General features: G+C 40.1%; 1 protein-coding gene across 1 annotated transcript in view; it reads left to right on the forward strand.

The window, feature by feature from the left end:
• TMEM87A (transmembrane protein 87A) overlaps positions 1-12,675 on the forward strand; it is a 36,222-nt gene extending 23,547 nt beyond the window's left edge. The window contains exons 13-21 of the mRNA XM_014526390.2: positions 125-193; positions 1,738-1,846; positions 3,728-3,786; positions 4,097-4,200; positions 4,637-4,710; positions 5,523-5,584; positions 6,871-6,926; positions 9,435-9,465; positions 11,830-12,675. Of these exons, the coding sequence (XP_014381876.2) occupies positions 125-193; positions 1,738-1,846; positions 3,728-3,786; positions 4,097-4,200; positions 4,637-4,710; positions 5,523-5,584; positions 6,871-6,926; positions 9,435-9,465; positions 11,830-11,871 (606 nt within the window). The 3' untranslated portion in view covers positions 11,872-12,675. The remainder of the gene's footprint in view (positions 1-124; positions 194-1,737; positions 1,847-3,727; positions 3,787-4,096; positions 4,201-4,636; positions 4,711-5,522; positions 5,585-6,870; positions 6,927-9,434; positions 9,466-11,829) is intronic.
• The last annotated feature ends 6,373 nt before the right edge of the window (positions 12,676-19,048 follow it).

A 19,048-nucleotide genomic window follows, 5' to 3' on the forward strand; every position in this document is an offset into this window, starting at 1 on the left:
CAGTTTTATATTTGTGTCCTCTGATTAAAAAAACAAACAAATAAACTGGGACTGCTTTCTTGATTCTTCTGTGCCTTGCTTCACATTCATCTTGTTCTCACTACCTGTTTCTCTTTATCTCTAGGCACAGAATGATCTTGCCTCCTTGGCCTTTATTCCCCTGGCTTTCCTAGATACTGCCCTCTGCTGGTGGATATCCTTCATTAGTCGATTTGGTGGAGAGTTTTTCTTTGGAGCTTGGGTTTTCAAGGGGTCTGTCTGCACAAACTTTTTTTTGCCAGGTTCAGTGACATACTGTCTGTTGAGAAATTTACCTTGGGTTCCACTATCTGAGAGTTCAGGTAAGGTCTACTTTTACAGCTTGTGCAGAAAAAATGATGTTGGAAACAGAGATCTATTTCAGCAACTCTTTATCCGTACTCCTTTGAATGCTTAGACTGTGTATGATGTCCTGATTGTTGATGAGTTCAGTTACTCTAATATTATATTGATGCAGCAGTGATAAGAGCAGCTTTCAGAAAATGGGCTGCCTTAGTTTTACTATCACATTTGAGACTGAAAAAAACAACCTTATTTTATAGCAACACTAGAGCCAAATTTCCTTCTCAACTTTGACAGGCTTCAAAATAGTTTGAAAACAAAATGGGACTGAGTAGACCTTTTAAACTTTCATGAATGGTGTCTGTATAAACCCTTTTCCCAACCTTCTCTTTCATGGTTTGCACCTTATAGGGTCTGTCATGCTCTGGCTCTTAGGAGTCTAGGTTTTACCTTGGTTTGGTGTATACCAATGACAGCCAACCTTTTGGCCCTGTGGGTTGAATGAGTGCCACAGGTTTGGTCCATGACTCAAATTGTACGCTGTCTGCTACTAGATCTAGCTGCATGCCTTTCATTTCCTTGATCCAGCCTTGGACCAGCTGCCACCCCTATCCAGTTGCATGCTGCCAGCCTACTAGATCCAGCCCTGTGCCAGCACGATCTAGCATGCAGGGCCACGTTATCTAGCCCAAACAAGGCTTACCATGGGTCTGGAAATCTAGCAGCAAGGGAGCATCAGGTAATGCTACCATGACTCCTCCTCCACCAAATTTCTGGACCCTTGGAGAGTATCTTAGGCCAGATAATACGGCTCTGTGGATCAGGGGTTGAGCACCCTTCATGTATACTCTTGAAAGAGCTGAGCAATCAGTAAGTCAGGATAAATCAAACAGCATGTAGGTTTTGTCTCAATTTCCTTCCTTGTACAATAGCTACTCTTTGTGTAAAGATGTGTGGAATCATTATGGAATTAAAAGAGCAGGCAGACTGGTGAAGATACAGGTCATGTTAGAATCTGCTCTTGAATTTAATTTTTTTCCACATCTCAAAATTCATATAAAAATCATGTGGAGGTATGAGCTGCTGTTTGTCATATGCATATTTCTGAAATGTGCATCTGGATGTCCTGTCAGTGTATTGGTCAGAGTAGTCTGCTATGGTAGCTGGGAGGCTTTTTAAAAAAAAAACAGAAGTGAGGGAAACAGTCTGTTTATCCCAAATCACTGCAGAACTGTTACCTCTGAACTGCCTTCTACCAGTGTATGGGAAAGCTGGGTCACCTTAGAATCCTATACTAAAGTTGTGTGGGGGCACTCTGCCTTGCATGCCATTGTTGTTGAGAAGTGCATAACAGCCACATCCTGCTGATTTGCCATAAGTTTGATTTTTGAGATTGCTTTCTTTGACTTGCCAAACATATTCATCAGCCTCACTCAAACAATGAAGCTGCTGAAACTACGGAGGAATGTTGTGAAACTTTCTCTTTATCGGCACTTCACCAACACTCTTATCTTGGCAGTAACAGGTGAGCTTCTGATTTTATTTTCAGTAAATAGCATGCTCTTTCTGTATTATAGGACTGGTTTGATTTCCTAAAGCTAGCCCGTGCCTCAGTATATTGGCCTGTCTTTTATATGTAATGCCATTTCTGTGGTTGTTATTCTTTAATATTCAAACTCGGCTTGAGTTTCTGTGTGGCTTTTCTTGCTCCCTGAGGCACTAACTCCAAATCAGTCTGGATACAAGTAAGATTAATAGTTCTGTGCCGGTTCTTGTTATGGCCCTTTCCCCACTCCCAAACGCTTCCTTATGCTTTGTTGGCAGCTGCATCCCAGGCTGATGTCTGCTCCCAAGATGAGTAATAGCTTGTTCCAAAACTGCTGTACGAATGGGTGCTGATTTGCTAGGGGAGTTTAAGATGTAGTATACTTCCACAATCCTGACACAGTCTTTGCTTCCATACTTTCTTCCTCAGTCAAGCTAAGAGCAGATCCCTGAAAAAGATATTAAACAAACAAAATTCTTCTGTTCAGTTTGGAAAACTGAACAGGCTGTCTGGGATTGGAAAACTGGAACTGAAACTTTGTGTCCACTTCCAGTAAATAAAATAAACATTTGAATATGAAAGATAAACCTGTTAATGCTATTAGGTCCTTAGTTTCTCTCACCTTAACCAGGCAGTGAGCATATTCACTTTTAACGCTCCTTGCTTAAGGAACGAGCTGTTTCAAAGGTGTTTTATAAAGTGTTTTACTTGCATTAGATAGCTTTGGTTGAAGTTCTTGGCAACATCTGACTAAACTACTGCAAAACTCAACTAATAAGAAAAATAACCATTCTTTGAACCTTACTATGGGGTGAGCCCATTTAGTTCCAGCATTAAAACTTCAATGTGGGTCAGGCTAATAAGTTCTGAATTCCAGGAATAGTGGGGTGGGTGATATTGTTACTTAAAAATAATTTCTACTTGTTGTCTGGTCATAGAGTTCTGGTGTTTGAGTGCCAAGATCCTAGTCTGTTTTTAGATAATAGAAAGAAACATGAGACTGGAAAATGGAGGTATGAGGTTTTACCAAGTCCTTTTGACTTGAAGTATATTTTATGTTTGTGAAGGACGGCTGACATATAATGATGTAGGCTTCAGGTTTGAAATACCTCGCCTTCCTGTAATAAAGCCAATTTCTGACTAGGTCAACTCAAATTGTAATTTTGGGAGGATACTCTATGGAGGTCTGTGAGAGGCAACCTTTTAAAAACAAGGTCTTAATGGTACTGTAGAAACATTAGTTTCTTTGATTTCTCTATGTGTTTCATTGAGGCTTCCAACCCGGTCATGTAGTGCATGGGGTCCTAACTGGTTGTTGGCATGGATGCCTGAGGTCACTTCTTCACTGGGCAGGAAGTGTAGTTTGTAAAGAGCTGTGGTTTTCATGACCAGGAAAAGCAGTAGATAAAACTTAAACTCTTTGTTCTCTCTAGAAGCATAAAAATAGATGTGACCCACTAAAAAGCTTCTCCAGTGGGGGAGGAGACAGGGAGTAGGGGAGTCCTTTCTTATAATGTCTCAGACATTATAAGTGAGAGTGTGCTTTGGGGAAAACAAGAACATTTTGACTTCAGCTCTTAATTTCAGTGATTACATTTAGCTGATGGGAGATGATTGGCATAGAACTGCATTGGCTCTTTGTGAATGGAAGACAAAGATATATAAAAAGAAAATACATAGTAAACTGCGGAAGTTTAAGAGCTTTTTGCTTATGAAACTCTGAGGAAGTGATTGCTTGGTGCTCAGTATTCTAGTGATAGGTATACAGATACTCAAGATAGACAATTTGAGATATAAGGCTTTTGTGTATTTGAGTGGAATAGCAACGTTCTTTGACCAAGTGTTCTTTCTTACCTTCAGCTTCCATTGTATTTATCATCTGGACCACCATGAAGTTCAGGCTAGTGGATTGTCAGTCGGTGAGTTTACCTGTCATTAAGTGGGTTTCCATGATTAGAACTTCATTTATAAGTTTGTACTTTTAGGTAAGAGGGGGTGGTGGCTGAAAAGGACTCTTTTTATTGAGTCTTCTGTAGGTAGAGGAGTGCACCTCAAAGTGTTAATACATCAATATTTACACTGTTAGGGGAAGCCATTTAGTACAGAAATGCAACCTCATTCTTTGTATGGTGTTTGCCCATCTGTGGAAAGAGGACTTGTATGCACTTTGTTCCTGGTCTTTTTTTTTTTTTTTTTTTTTTTAACCTGTGGCACTCCTCTGCTTGACAGGACTGGCGGGAGCTGTGGGTGGATGATGCCATCTGGCGGTTATTATTCTCAATGATACTTTTTGTCATCATGATTCTGTGGAGGCCATCTGCCAACAACCAAAGGTTTACTCTCTCTTACCTCTTTCTTACTTTTTTTTTTTTTTTTTAGTACCATTTGAGCAATGTCTGTTTATCCAAAGAGCATTTCTAGAATTTTTGGTGTACAACCAGTTGCTGTATCTATCTCCAGGGTTCCTGAGCAATATGTGTAGGGATTGGTGGAAAAATATGGTTAATGTCATTCCTTTCTGATCTCAGAAGTGGAAGCTGCAGTTGAAGAGGATGCATGGATTCTCCCTCATGGCATAACCATTTAAAAAGAGAAATTAATACTGAGATTACCTTATAGTTGAGCATTAATCTAATTTATAATCACTGCATTGTGAAGAGTAGTCAAGTGATACAAATTGTTGAGATGAGAAATCTCTTAAAAATAACGTAAAAGTATTTGAACTTTCTGAGTATCATTCTTATGATGTCTATTTCTTTTCCTCTAAAGGTTTGCTTTCTCACCATTGTCTGAGGAAGATGACGATGATGAACAGAAAGAGCCAATGCTAAAGGAAAGCTTTGGTAGGGACAGAATCCCGATGTTTCTGTTTTTTGAGATAAATCTAACTGCTGATTTGGCAGCCCTGGGGAGTGAAGTCTTCTGTTTTCTGTAAAACCAGGAACAGGTACAGCAGTGTAAACTTCCATGCTGTCACTGCTATACTTTTTCGTAGCTTTAGAGGAAAACAACTAGTAGGTATTCAGTTCAGTCTTTTACATATCTTCCAACCATGGACTTCTCAGATGAACCTGGCTAGTGAGAGTGTTAATGTAATGGTTGTTTTTTCTTGTGTAATCCTTTTCCAGAAACTGGACTGAAACCAACAATTTACTTCATGTAGGCCATCCTCCCTTAGATGGTGGGGTCTTTCTGTTGCTACTGCTAGACAGATTAAGGTTGAGTTTTCTTTTCTTTTTTTTGTAAATGTGAATTAGATGTTAGATGTCATTCCTTGAGCCCTTCAGTTCTAATCATTTCACTTATCAGAAAGATCTAAGGAAGAGAAGAGGGAAACTGACACTACAGGAACAAGGAAATTATGTACAATGTAAACTGAACAAGCAGACCATTTTTCTCTTACACAGAGGTGTTTATCCATTGAACTTATTTGCTTGTCCTACACATACATTATTTTTCCCCCTCTGTGTCCCTACAAAATTACCGGTATTCTTTGGGACTTGAAAAGGGGCTCTCTACTTTAAATAAATAGCATGCCTTTCTCTCCCAAGTCATTCTTTGGCTTAAGGTGGCTATTCCTACAGCATAAATCCATCTATACTCTATATGCTGGCCTAGTTTAATCACCCAATTTTATTTTTTCTTTCCTTTGCAGAAGGGATGAAAATGAGAAGTACAAAACAAGAGCCAAATGGGAATGTGAAAGCAAACAAAGCTGTGAGTATGCCATTCCTACCTTGGTAAAGATTTCACAGTAAAGACAAATCCAGCTCTTTCAGGTGGCTGCCACTTGTGTAGGATCTCTTTGAGAGTAGAAGAAAGGCAGAAGGAGAACAGAAATTCCATGGACTTGCCAAGATGGTGGGCTGGGTCAACGTAGCAAGTGTGGTGCTTGTGAAAAGAGTGTAAGCATGCAATTAGTTTTCCAGTAAGTCAGACCTTGTCATGTGCTTTGAGAATTTGTGTATTCCTTGCATCTGATGCAGTAGGTTCTTGCCTGTGAAATTTCATGCTGCTCTGAATCACTGTCTCCAAGGTGCCACCCTGCCTACCTTCTGCTTAATATAGTCTGTGACTAACGTCTTGGGTTCTGAGATTTGCATAAAAATGGACCGTACAGAGGCTGAATTGAATTTTGAAGGAATTTATGGTATTTGGCTTATGCCTCCGAATCCTGTATGCTTCGTCAGCCACTTTGGTGTATCTACAGCCACTGGAAGTGCTTTTATATCTTTTGTAGGTCCAGCTAAAGTATTTGCATTTTTCACTAGATAAGTTGAGTTTTCTACAAAACTTATTTGGGAAATGGATTCCAAAACTGCTTCTGAGAGAACTGTACTTTTGTTAAAAAATACTTACATTGTTTAGAATCTGTTATGCCATCAGAAATCTCTTTGCCAATATCATAGACTTTGATGTTCTTGAGTCGGTAAGCAAGGGCATACTTACATCAAGTAAAGGTGACAAAGGCCACTACTACTAGAAATGGTCAGTGCTCAGACATTGAAAGAAATATGTGGTATTAATTAAAATGTCATGTGTTTATAAAACATGAAAATCAATAATCCTGCCAATACCATAAACGTTTTAATATGTCTACAAAAATTAACAAGATTACATTTAAGATGGGGTATACATCATGCCATATTTATTTGTTGACATTTTGTATTATGTAAATTTATTGGAACTTGAGTAGGCTTGACTGATTAGACATTGGTTTAAAATGGTTCCAAATTACCAGGTTTAGAAATCTGCTTTGAACTTAATGGTGATGATTAGCCTTGGATCTGGATTCCTTAATCCAGAATTATTAATCAGAGTTTTTGTTGGATAATCCACTATAGTTCTATTGTGTTTTAAGTAGCTTGGAACAAAAAAGGCTGTGCATTTCCAAATACCTTTAGAGAACTCTTTGGGTTTCTTTCTTTCTTTCTTAATGTTTGCATTTATTCATTAGCTTGTCTGTTTTTTATTCGTTTCCTTGTCTGTTTCTGTGCTTCCAGCAAGAAGATGATCTGAAGTGGGTAGAAGAAAATGTTCCTTCTTCAGTGACTGATGTGTAAGTATCTTACTGTAGCAAGTAAGCCAATACTTGGAACAGTGTTGGAAATGCATTTTCAAATGCCGTATCTAGCAATTGCTGAACTCACTCTGGAGCCTCTGTATTTACTGGTATGTATGTCTAAGGTGTAGTGAGCACTGTTACTCTCAAGTACAGATTTGCATTGTTTTTCTCTCAAAACCTGCTGCTTATGAAAGCATATGCTATGCATCTCTGATTTATTCAGTCCATAAGGTGCAAATCTGCCCTGCCTTCTTTTTTGGCAAAACCATACTCCTAATAGTATTCACCCTGAAGTGCTCATCCAGCTAGCTAGCAGTATGCTAAGTAGAAGGCATCTTCTAGAGTGCTCTGGCTGACCTTTGCAGAAACTGGATCCAGTAACATGGAAATAAAGGCGATAAACTACGAGTATATATAAATTGGCCACTAGCTTCTGGTGGTTGTGCGTTAATAGGGAGTGAATGTGTAAGGGTCAGAACCTACCAGCACAGGAAACTGCTGGATGGCATTGGAGGACTAGCTAAATACAACCTCAGGTACATGTGCTTTAGCTGCCTCTGTAATGCAAAGTGGACAAGTAGGAGTGTAGTTCAAAGCATACAATGTGCTTTATCCCATATCCCAAGCTGGGCCCATAAACTTGCATGCATGAGCATGTTGATAAGAGCTTTGTGAAGATGAGAAGGGGGTATTGAGATGTGTGCATGGCTACACCAAGCAAGCCAACCGTGCAGACATACCCAAAGAGTACACTTGTAGTTTTATGCATAATACTCAAGTCACTATTTAACAGGCTGTATACTCGGTAAAACTGCAGCTCCCCTGGTAGTATTTCGTTCCTCCTCTTTCCTTTGGTGAAGAAATCCTTAAATTTGTCCTTTGAAATATAGACTGGGAACATCTTAAATATTCACTGTAGCTGGCAAAGGTCCATGTATAATAATCTGACTGGGGAAAAGTCCCTTTTTCTGGAGGTGACCGCAGGTGCCAGTCCTGTTTTTCAGCAGTACCAGAAATTAGTACTTCTTTTAAGATAATCAGGTCTCTGTTCTGAGACAGTATGTTGGTGACATGTTTAGCCTTAAGGGTTTACTTTTCTTTTGCTTTTGAAGTTTTTACATGTAGGTAAATTCCTAGCCCTTACTCCTGACAAGTATAGGACAGTTGATAGGTTTTATCCTATAGATGAACAAGTTGTTGTAACACATTGAATATAAGCACTAATATTTTTATGATAGAAACTGTTTCTATTGTGAACTCCTTGTACCATATATCATTACTAAGAATAATAGGATGAAGTCATTTTTCATCATCTTTGTTCTCAATCCTATAATTTCTAATGACTTGTTGGCAGTTTAGTGAAGTTAAAATAAACCTGCTTCTCTTTTGTATGATGCACTACAAGTATACACAAGTGTTTTGCTAGATGCGAATTGGTGAATAACTTTTTAAGCTTTGTAACTGTCAGAATATCTGGGCCTTCTGTTCAGTAGCTGTTTGTTAGCAATATGGAAACCATATGTGAAGAAATGGTATCCATCCTGCTTATACGTTGTTTGTTACAATTGAAAACACATCAGTGATGGAACATAAATTTATCTGTGCTAAAACAGCAATAGTCTATAATTTCTACTGGAGTACAAATCCTGATAGTGAAGGAGGCTCAGAGCCTAGATTTAAATACTAATCTACTTTGCACAAATTCAAGTCAGTGTATGCATGTCAGGAAACAAACAGAAGTTTCAGTATACTGCACTGAGGAGAGAAAAAAAAAGACACACTTTTCTCATTTTCGTGGGGTTTGTGTTAATACTTCTTTTTAAAGGTAGGGTTCCCCCCTGCCCAGCACACTGAGACTATTTGTACTAGGGTATTCTTTTGGCAAAACTACTTTGGTCTGGGTAGAGAAAATTGATGGTCTTGACTTGGAATTTGCTGGTATACAGAAACCCCTCATGTTGAGACAGGCATGTTGATAGATCAGCACTGTACGAGTAAAACTTATTTGTCTGGTGTGGCATGGTTCTACTATATTAAGACAATGCCAAGCTTTGCCAGTATATTTACATCCATACTAAGAGCTTTTTGCCAGTGTAACATACCAATATTCCTATCCCAATAAATCCCCTTTGTATGTATGGATATAAATACTTTTTCTTTTACCTGGATGCCACCTTCCAGAAACTCTCATGGCTGGTTTGTAGTGGTAATGGGTACTTGAGAGCTGGAAAATGAAATCAGAAATTAAAAACTGACTTGAATATTTGATGCTGCTTTGTGGGCCCTGCTTTTTCATGCTCTTTTCATTTCTCTCTGTGATTGTCTCCTAAGTTCCCTAATTTCACCAAAAACTCTGTGCTCTTCTCCATTCCATTCCTTCTTCCCCTCCTCCTCCCTCCCCCAAAAGCTAGGGATACTAAAAGTTAAATCCATCCTTCTTATTTACAGCAATTAAGTGTCCCATATTTTTGTAATAATCTTTTTTTTTTCTTTTTACTGCAGTGCTCTTCCAGCTCTTCTGGATTCAGATGAGGTCAGTAAACATGCCTCTAGCACCAACTAAAGTCTTATGACATGCCAAAGGAGTCATGAGTTAACTACTAAGGAGGTCAACTTGGCCTGTTTGAAATGAGCTCTGTTCTTGTCAACACAGCAGGAACAAATTGCATAAGAAGCAAGACAAATTTGCCTTAAATAAGAGCACTGCAAATCTGTGCTCAGTCAAGAGAGTTTCAAGGGTGGTACTATCTAAGCAGCAGACTGTCACATGAGACCTTAATTGCTCTTCTTGCAGTAATACTGTGTGGATTTATATAAATTGGAAAACAAAACTGCATTTTCCCCATTCCCTTTCACATTTGAATTGTTGTTTGGATTTTGTAGAAGTACAGCCAGATTTCCTGTTCTGTAAATGCCATTCCACAAACTAGGTTGTTTCTAAGGCCAGATACAGACATTACACTTTTACTGGTATAAGTGATTGGAAACCAGTCTATACCCGTAACAGAACAGAAGTTCAGCACACGTGGACTGGTTTAAAAATGGTGGAACCTGGTCTTAGATTTGCACTTTCCCTCCACACCACCCAAAGGGTGAATGTGTGTTTTTTTTGCTACCAATCTACACCACTTATAGGAAACTGTATAACTTAGATTGATTCTGCCTCAGGCTTTTTGAAGGTCTGTACCTAGCTTAGAAAGTTATTTCTTTTTTTTGTTAACATTTGCCACTTGCATTCTGCTTTTAGGAAAACTAAAGGATTTATATATGAAAAGTGTGCCTCTTTCAAATATAAAATCAGTCTCCACTATGGATAAATGTCACAGGAACAGCTCTTCTGTTGATATAGTAGACGGCATGATTTATCACCGCTTATATCTGGAATCTCTCTGGCAAAAACGATTCTAGTGTAACTTAGATTAGTGTATAATTGCTCCTAACTTCCTGAAGTGTAACTTTGCACTGGAAAGGAGCTACTTATACCAGTGTAGATCTGTTTGTTGTATATCTTCTCCATGTTCACAATATATTTGTGTCTGCAACCTTAATGGGAGAAGATGGATTAGTAGAACATTCAGAGTATTTGGGCAGCTTTTGTAGAAACTTTTCAGGTGGTTGTTTTTTTGTTTTTTTGTTTTTTATATATATAATCATAAGGGTTCGAACTTTAAGGCTTAATTAAAGGTATCCTTTTAAGTCTTTTTGGGGAAGAACTAAGAACCCTGACTGTCTCCTGGTTAGAAACAACAGTGTCAGTGTTTGAGTGTGTTTCTCTGTAACTAGGATGAAGTCTTCTATATAACATTCAATTTCAGTTCAATTCAATTCAATTTATTAAGGATTTTGGCTGAAAGCCATGCTCCCGAAAACAACATAACAGACATACAACCATAATATAAATTTAAGTAAAAATAACAGAAATGCAAATATAATAATAAAATAGGGCCAACCATTATAAAAGCACTAGCAAATTACTTGTGAAGAATGACGGGGTTGGGGGGAGGGGGCAGGGACAGAGCCCTGTGTTGCCCCCCCACCCCTTCGTCTGGGCACATTCCCTCACTCTTCCCCTCCTCCCCCCCCGCCACCTCTAAGGAGCGGGGGAGCCCACCCCATTGCTTCCACCTCCCAGGGAGCAGGGCCATGGGGTGCTGGCCTTGCCCCCGCACTCTGTCTCTGCTGTCATGGTGGTGCTTCGCTGCTGCCTCCTGTCTGGAATGCTCTTGGAGCACTCTGATTTGGTTGGTTGTTTCAGACAACCAATCAGTGCAAATAGAGCATTACGGACAGACAGACTAAGGCTTTTATAATATTAGAATTATTCCAACTCCTAGAATTAACATAATCAAGTACAAATATGGTGATAAATCAGATCATGAATCTATAAAAATGTTGTGCATAGGTCCACAATTAACACAGTAAAAAGCAAATATAGTGAGAAAGTTTATCTGTCATATCCAGTGTAAAGGCTATTTAGCTCTGATCGATTCAGCCTTGTATGGATCTGTTTGCTGGAGGAGAGCCATATTCCTTTTTTTCTCTGTTTGAGAAGTATGTCAGTTTCTGCAAGAATGGGGATTATATGGCTCTTTTTTCCTATGTGACATTTAAAAAAGTACAGAATGTGGATTATGAAAGTGAGAATAGTCTGACCTAAACTCAGAGACCAGGAGTTGGCATGTTTACATAAAAGGGTAATTTTGGTAGATGTGCACTAGCATCTATTCACATCTTACCATGATTGGAATGTTCTTTTTTTCAAAGTTAAATCACTGTTCTACAATGTATGGTTGTATCTATAAACACGTGAAGTATGGGTTCTCACTATGGGGACGTGAATGCACAGAAAAAAAAATGCAAGCTTCAGTATAATCCTTTTTTTTTTTTTGTCTTACAGGAAAGAATGATTACACACTTTGAAAGGTCCAAAATGGAGTGAGGAAGCACCCGCTTCTTGCTGTCAGGAGAGGGGGAGCTTCCGTTTCCGTTCGGCTGCCCAGTGAATCAGGGGCATCCTGCTGATCTGTTTCTTGATCTTAACCTTTGGATTTAGTTGCTGTACTGCAGTGAGGGTGTCTTGTACAGCTTGCTGTGGAAGAGGTGCACAAGGACATTGTTAAACCTTTGGAAACTTTGAAATTAAAATGTTGATGCAAGTTTGGATTTTTAAGCAATTTAAATGTGTATTATTCCAGCACCTTCTGTAACTTTTCAGATATTTAATCTGTCACTCAAATTCCTAACACCTGCCTGAGGGACTGTGAATTCAATGTTGCAATTAACTTTCACAGGTCAACTGCCTGTGCCTATTTTGGGGGGGGGGAGGGTAAAAGACAAAGAAGATTTATTGAAGAAACAGTCTTCCTGTTTTCTGGCAAGTGAATGGGTGATTGTTGGAGACCACATACTGGCTGGCTTGCAGGGAGAAGTTTTAGAGAAAGAAGCTCCTGTTGTTGAAGGAAGTCCAGTAAGATACCAAAAAGGGAATATTTGGAAAAGTTACAGTGATATTGATGATGGAGTTAAAAACAAACAACAAAACAAGTGCAATTTTATTCACAACACTGTGTAGGAAAGATTTTCTATTTTAAATGTCATTTACCTAGAAGCAACAGTTGCATAACTTTAGCATTTGTGGTTGTGGCACATCTCATTGCCGGCAATGTGGTGAATGCCTGAAAAATTGATTACCCTTCCCTTCAGAGTGTTGCGTGGCCTAATAAAAACTTCCTGCAGCACTTTACAAATGTGTGTCTGACTGTTAAAGTTAAGCAGAAGTTAAACAGATGTTTCTGACAGACTCTCCTCCCTGTGCAAGTGACGTATCTTTTTTTAAGAGATCTGTACCCATTTATGAGAAGAAGATGGCACCACCTTCCAGAGGCTGCAAGTTTTGTTTATCTATCCTGGCAGACACTGTGCTGACTTTGATGTGAATACCTGGTGCTGAGATTTTTGCTCTTGGTGTCTGTCTAAAAAATTTTTAAACCATCTGTTCATGTAAGTGGTTTGATTGATGGGCTTTTCTGTGTAGTCAGTCCCTGGACCAACAGGTACTCTTTGTTTAATCAATGTATTTGTCCAAGTTGCAGATTACTGTTCTGTACAAAAGGTTCTTGCCTTTCTCCCCCGCCCCACCTAAAGTGGAAAATACCTGAAGTGTCTTTTTGTTTTTGTTTTTATTTTATAGTCTGGCCATGAAACTTCCACTTGGTGATAATGTATCTGTGTCACTGAGACTGTAAAGACTGAAGGCTAATTATAGTTTGTAATTAGACTGGAGGAAACACAGCTTGGCCCATAAATGCATGGGGTGTATTGCAGTCCTGTACAGATAACTGAGCTAGCTCTGAATGAGCCCATATGTGTACACTATACTCTGCTGACATGATGTTCTATGACTTTTCGTGGCTAATTAGCCGTGTTGAGAATCAAGATAAATCATGACTAGCTAGGGTATCCCTGCATGACAGAGTTTTATACTGTGTAAACTTACTTATTAGATCCTTTTGTTCAAAGGCATGAGTTATATGATCACTGGCTAGTTAAGCAATTGGTCCTTGCTTAATTTACCCCATGGCCAGGTTTCTTTAAAGATTAGGGGCCTGTTTGGATAACTGAGGTGGACTTTATTAGTACTAATTAGGGGTGCACTGATAGAGATTTTTGGGGGCCAATACTGGTAGCCGATATTTAAGGAGGCATATCAGCTGATACTGATCCGATACAGCTGCCTCCAGGCGGTAAGTCCAGTGGGGTCGAAGGGGAGCGGGGAGAGAAGGGGCGTGGGGGGGCAAATCAATGCCCTCTGTGGTGAGGGAGGGGGCAGGGGCTGGCACTACTGAACCGGGGTGGCGGGGCGGTGTGGGATGGAGTTGTAGCTCGGTGCAGCTCTTCTAGTTGGGGGCTGGGCTTGGAGCAGGCTCTGGCGGTGCTGGGAGGAGGCTGCAGCCACCCCTAATTTTGCTGCAGCTCTGTTCCCAGCCCTGTGCCACTGCCTGCTGTAGCCATGACCTTTCCTGGCGCTTGGATGGAGGTGTGGCATTGAACTGGGGCTGCGCCGGGCTCTGGGTGGTGGTGCGGGGCTGGGAGTGGACCTGTGATTAAATTTGGGGTGGCTGCAGCCTCCAGCCAGCACTGCTAGAGCCCACTCCTAGCCCAGCCCCCAATGAGAAGAGCCACAGAGCGCCACAGCCCGCCCTGTGCCACGCAGATCCAGGGGCACACCCTCCCCCCACCTCTCGCCCTCCCGGGGTGCAAGCAGTGGCAGGAGCTGCCCTCACCTCATGCGCAGTGCCTCTGTTCCACGCTCCCCCTGCCCCGGCTGAGCAGCGCCTGCCCCTGCCCCCTCCCTCTGCAGGGGGCATTGATCTGCCCCCCCCCATGCCTTTTCCCTCCCCCCTCTCCCCTTCCAACTTACCAGCTGGAGGCAGCTCTCCACACTGCTGGCTCTGCTCCTTGCTGTGCTGCACGTAGCACGGGCATTTATCGGCCATATTATCGGTCCCATCGGGCTGATTTCCAATATAGACAATTTTCTTCATATTGGTACCAATCCAACATTGGACCGATGTATCAGTGCACCTTTAGTACTAATATTTAACACATTAATGGAAATGAAGAAAGTATAAGAAAGGGTAAGGCATAAATTTCCTTACCAAGATTTTTTTTCTTCTTTCTACTTTCCCTCGAGTCACAGAGCACAATGGCGTCAGATCCATCTATTTACAAAGTATGTTCCCAAGTGCATGTCTAGCTTTTATAGAGAATGTTATCAAGATAGAAAATTGGGGAAACACCTGTTTTGGTGTGTCTGAAAACCAGGCCAAACTAGTTTTTTGTGGTATTTGAAAGGTATCAATTGGAAGAGGTTTAACATTGAGAAATCCAGCAAGGGGAGCCTCCTTTTACTATTCACTGGGACTTTGTAGATGAGAGAAACATTGGTCCATAAATTAGCTTCCTCCTCTATATAACATGCTTATTTCACACTGACAAATTAAAAAAAATCATTAGCACTAGATTCTTTTTTGCTTGCCTCTGAAGATTCTGGGAAGTTTAGTTAATGTGTTAATGTACATGCAGTTACATGCCAGGATCTCTAATTAGAAATATGATTTTACTTGCCAGCAGCTTGCTTGATTCAGAAATTGATGAGCTACAAACAGGAAACACTCATCCTTTTTATAACAACTTTTGTAGAGTAAAACTGCTCTCTAGTCTTACTGACTGCATGATGCTTCTATTGATTTTATTTGAGCACCTATTGATTTTAGAGGTGAATAGAACAAAAACATCACTTGACATGGGAAATGCATCAAGGAAAGGATTTTGTATGTACTTCTAATCAAAGGGAGCTAAAGGACAGAAAGATCTCTTTGGTCAGTTTCCTTCTGCTGACTAGGTCTGCCCTGAGAGAACCAAACAGGATATGGTCTTTAATTTTTTTTGGAAGATTTTCCTTGAGCTTGTAGCCTCTCTTTTGAATTCCCTTTTTTTAACACCCAGTAATTATGACACTCTTATCTTATTCCTTTCTAACAGTCATCCTCTTTCCATCAGTTAGAATGGAAGTCACTTGCCACTTAAGTTCACAGGGTTGTTGATCAAGATAGTACAATTGAACTTTTGAACCAAAGTGGAAGACTGGCTCGAAACAACTTCCAAAACTGGCTGGGTTTATAACAGCTATAGGATTTTAATAAACTTAGCAGAGAGAGCATATGGTCAGCCAAGCATGATGGTGGGTATGATTTATACTGTCTCTTACCTTTTTCTTTAATAGATTTATTCAATATTAAAGTTTGCTTTTCATTCAGTGGACAGCTGCTACACCTTGTTCCTCACATGCACAATAGACCCCTCTTTCTTGCTCCCTTAACTTGTCGTTGTTTGTGTGTGGATGGGGTTTTCTTGCATGTTTGTGGGGAAGAAACAATTTACTATCATGAATTGCCTGTTGCAAAATAGCACAATGATGCCCCTGGCTCATCTGCAGCCTTATTATGGGAAACTTTTTACTTGAGAATAGTCATTGTGCTGCAGGCCACTTTGCATTATAAGTACTGCAATATTAATTGCATGAATTTGAAGGAGTGTCTCGAGACCTTGTTTAACTGTTAATTAGCTTGAATTGCGTTGAACATCTAACTGGAAAGCAGAATTTACTAGAAAACAAATTATGTTTATTCTTTTAAAACTAAAGCACCTCTATTTTTAAACAAAAGCCAAATTTAAAACAATCATTAAATGAAAGGCAGTAGTGGGAGGGGGAGTGGGGAGAGGAGAGCACATCAATACACTCAAATACATTAATTTTCTTCCAATATTATTTGAGTGCAGAAGGGTTTAATAATTAGAACACAGTGTAGACATGTAGACTTTGTGTGCTAGTTATTTAAATTATACATGCCTTTTTACCTGTTTTGTAAAATGGCAATAATGCTTTAAACACAGTAACATTTATTAAACAGGTCTTATAGTAACTATAAAGAATGATGAGGTAGTCTTTGTTCACTAAGTGTTGAGCTTTGGTGTGGGAAAGGGAGGGCAGTGTCTGGTGCAACTGGTGTTTGTGATCTTACAGCAATGCTATAATGATCTTGCCAAATGCATGATACATGGGAAACTTTCACTGAATGGACAGGAACACAATATGAGTTATAGTGACAAAATCAACGTGTCAAAGGACAATGAGTGGACCAAGTTGGTGGAAGCTTGTTCTAGAAGTACAGAAATGTAGTTCTAGTAATGAGTATGGGATCATGTAACACTGGAAGAAACATCACAGGCTTGATGGAAAGAGAATGTCAGAATCATGTATAAATGCTGAAGAGAGTGTGTTCTCCAGTGCGACTAGGCATGATTGTTTTATTAATACCCTAGATATGTAAATAGCTTGAGAGTGCACCCATAAGGATCCAGGTGAAGCAGTGGAATTGTATGTTGCATCTTTCACTACAGTTGCCCCACTTTTCTGTGGAAGAGGCAGATTCCTCACAGGTAGTTTGCACATCAGTAAATTGTAGCATGGCAACAGTTGTATGGGGATAAAATGATTATTACCTTATTACTAAAATGTAATCATCTTTCCATTAAACCTGATGCCATATTCGTGTCTCACTGCAAACTATTAGCAGGAAACGGCACAAGATGTTAGATGAGACAGATCACAGGAATGAGCAAGTATTGCAATTTCCTTTGATAACTTGTGATTTTAGCACCTGGTCGCTTGGATCATGATTATACAGATATTTAATATATCTAACTCCAGTGGCTAATGTTACATAGTGGTGCATGTCCCTTTCTGTCTCCTTCTCTTGGATGGGGGCCTCTAAATGTCTTTGGAGGAGGGAAAGTAATCAGTGGCTTGAGGTCTTTAGACAGCGTCTACACTGGAAAGTCATGTGCGTTATGATCTGAAAGAACATGACACGGCTATGTTGGTGTGTGCACAGCTGTTTGCTCATGTTGATTCCATCTGTCCTCTATGCAGTTGTGTTGGCGAAAGCCGTTGTTCCAAAACCACCTTCTGATGCAATGTGCTCTGTATCATTGCTTCCTGCATTGTGGAATGCAGCTGCAAGACCCAGGGAATTACGGGGGCCCTAGAAATGAGTACCAAGTGAAGGGACTACATTTTGGTGCAGATTGGAGATGAACAGCAGGAGCTACAAAACTTTTGGAAGAGAGAAGCCACATATATCTAGAGTTACAGTCCCTCCAGAATGAACTGCTGCTTTGAAAATGGAAAAATGGGTGGTGATTATGCCCTGGAAACTTGTAACCTCAGACTGCTCCTGGTCACTAAGACTATCAGTTTGAAGCAGGGGTCTGAAGCAATGGACTTGCTGGGCTGGGCTGGGATTACAAGTGGAATATATAGGCCAATTCTATCTTCAACTTTCTGACACAACCTCTGTGTACATGAACAGAAGGGGGAACTGTTCCATGGTTATGCAAGCATTGGTGGATCACCAGGGACATTTCACTAACACTGCTATTGGCTGGTGGGGGGAAAGAGAATGACTCATCTTCAGGAGCATAGGGCTCTTTCAAAAGCAGTACATTCATATTCATGGTGGTGAAATTCCAATAGGGCATTTGGGGACCTACCCTAGCATTTGCTGTCTTGGCTTATGAAGCTATACACTGGATACCTGGACAAGAGCAAGAACAGGTGAATCTAAACACGTGCTAAATGACTGTTTTGTCAACTGGTGATGACTTTGGATCAGGCTGGATCTCAGCAATTCGCAAATATTGCACAATATATTTGCAGCAAAGAAAACCTTTCCAGCAGGGTGGCAGGTGAAAATGGACAAACTGCTGGGATTTAGATTTTCTTTTTTTGTTTTGTTTTGTTTTTGACATAAGGGTATAGGGCAGAGACCTAAGTCCTAGGGCAGAGATGTTTGGCTGAGAGAGTCCTTAAGAGATCGTGTGTGTGCAATGTTTCAAAACGTGCTGGTTTTATTTTTCTTTTAGAGTGTATGGAATTATTATTATAAATGGTATATAAGCTATTTTATACATTGAAGGAACAATGGCTAATGTTTTGGTATGTACTTTTAATGATTGTATTTTTATATCCTAAATACTTACGTCATTAATTGCAAACAAAGTTAGAAACAGAATAATCTGTGTTTTAAAATATGGAAAAGCATGCTGAAAGCATTTTGTTAGTTTGCAAAAATATGACAGATTTTTAGGTTTGAAACAATTTGCACTGTTATGGAATGTGCAAGTGCCTTGCAAAGCCTGTAATAACCAATGGATTTTCATAGTTTCCTGTGTTTTTTCCCCCAGGTGTGGAGCAGAATGGATGAGAATACTGGCTATTTAGGGCTGTGCGAAGCTTTGGGTGCTGATTCAATTTGGAGGAGATTCGGCCCAATTAGGTGGCCGAATCTCCAAATCCGAATTGAATCAGGGGACCAACTAAAAGGTCTGAATCGATTTGAAGCTCTCTGAATCGGTTCGGAAAAGATTTGGACAGCTTTGGAGATTTGGGCAGTCCCTGGTGGCTGCAGCAAGGAGCTGAACCTGGACTACATGCTGGTAAGTAGGAGGTGGGGGAGGAGGGACTAGAGGAGAGGGGAGGGGACCATGGGGGG

The sequence above is a fragment of the Alligator sinensis genome, unplaced genomic scaffold, assembly GCF_000455745.1.
Source record: "Alligator sinensis unplaced genomic scaffold, ASM45574v1 scaffold1336_1, whole genome shotgun sequence".
Lineage (NCBI taxonomy): Eukaryota > Metazoa > Chordata > Crocodylia > Alligatoridae > Alligator > Alligator sinensis.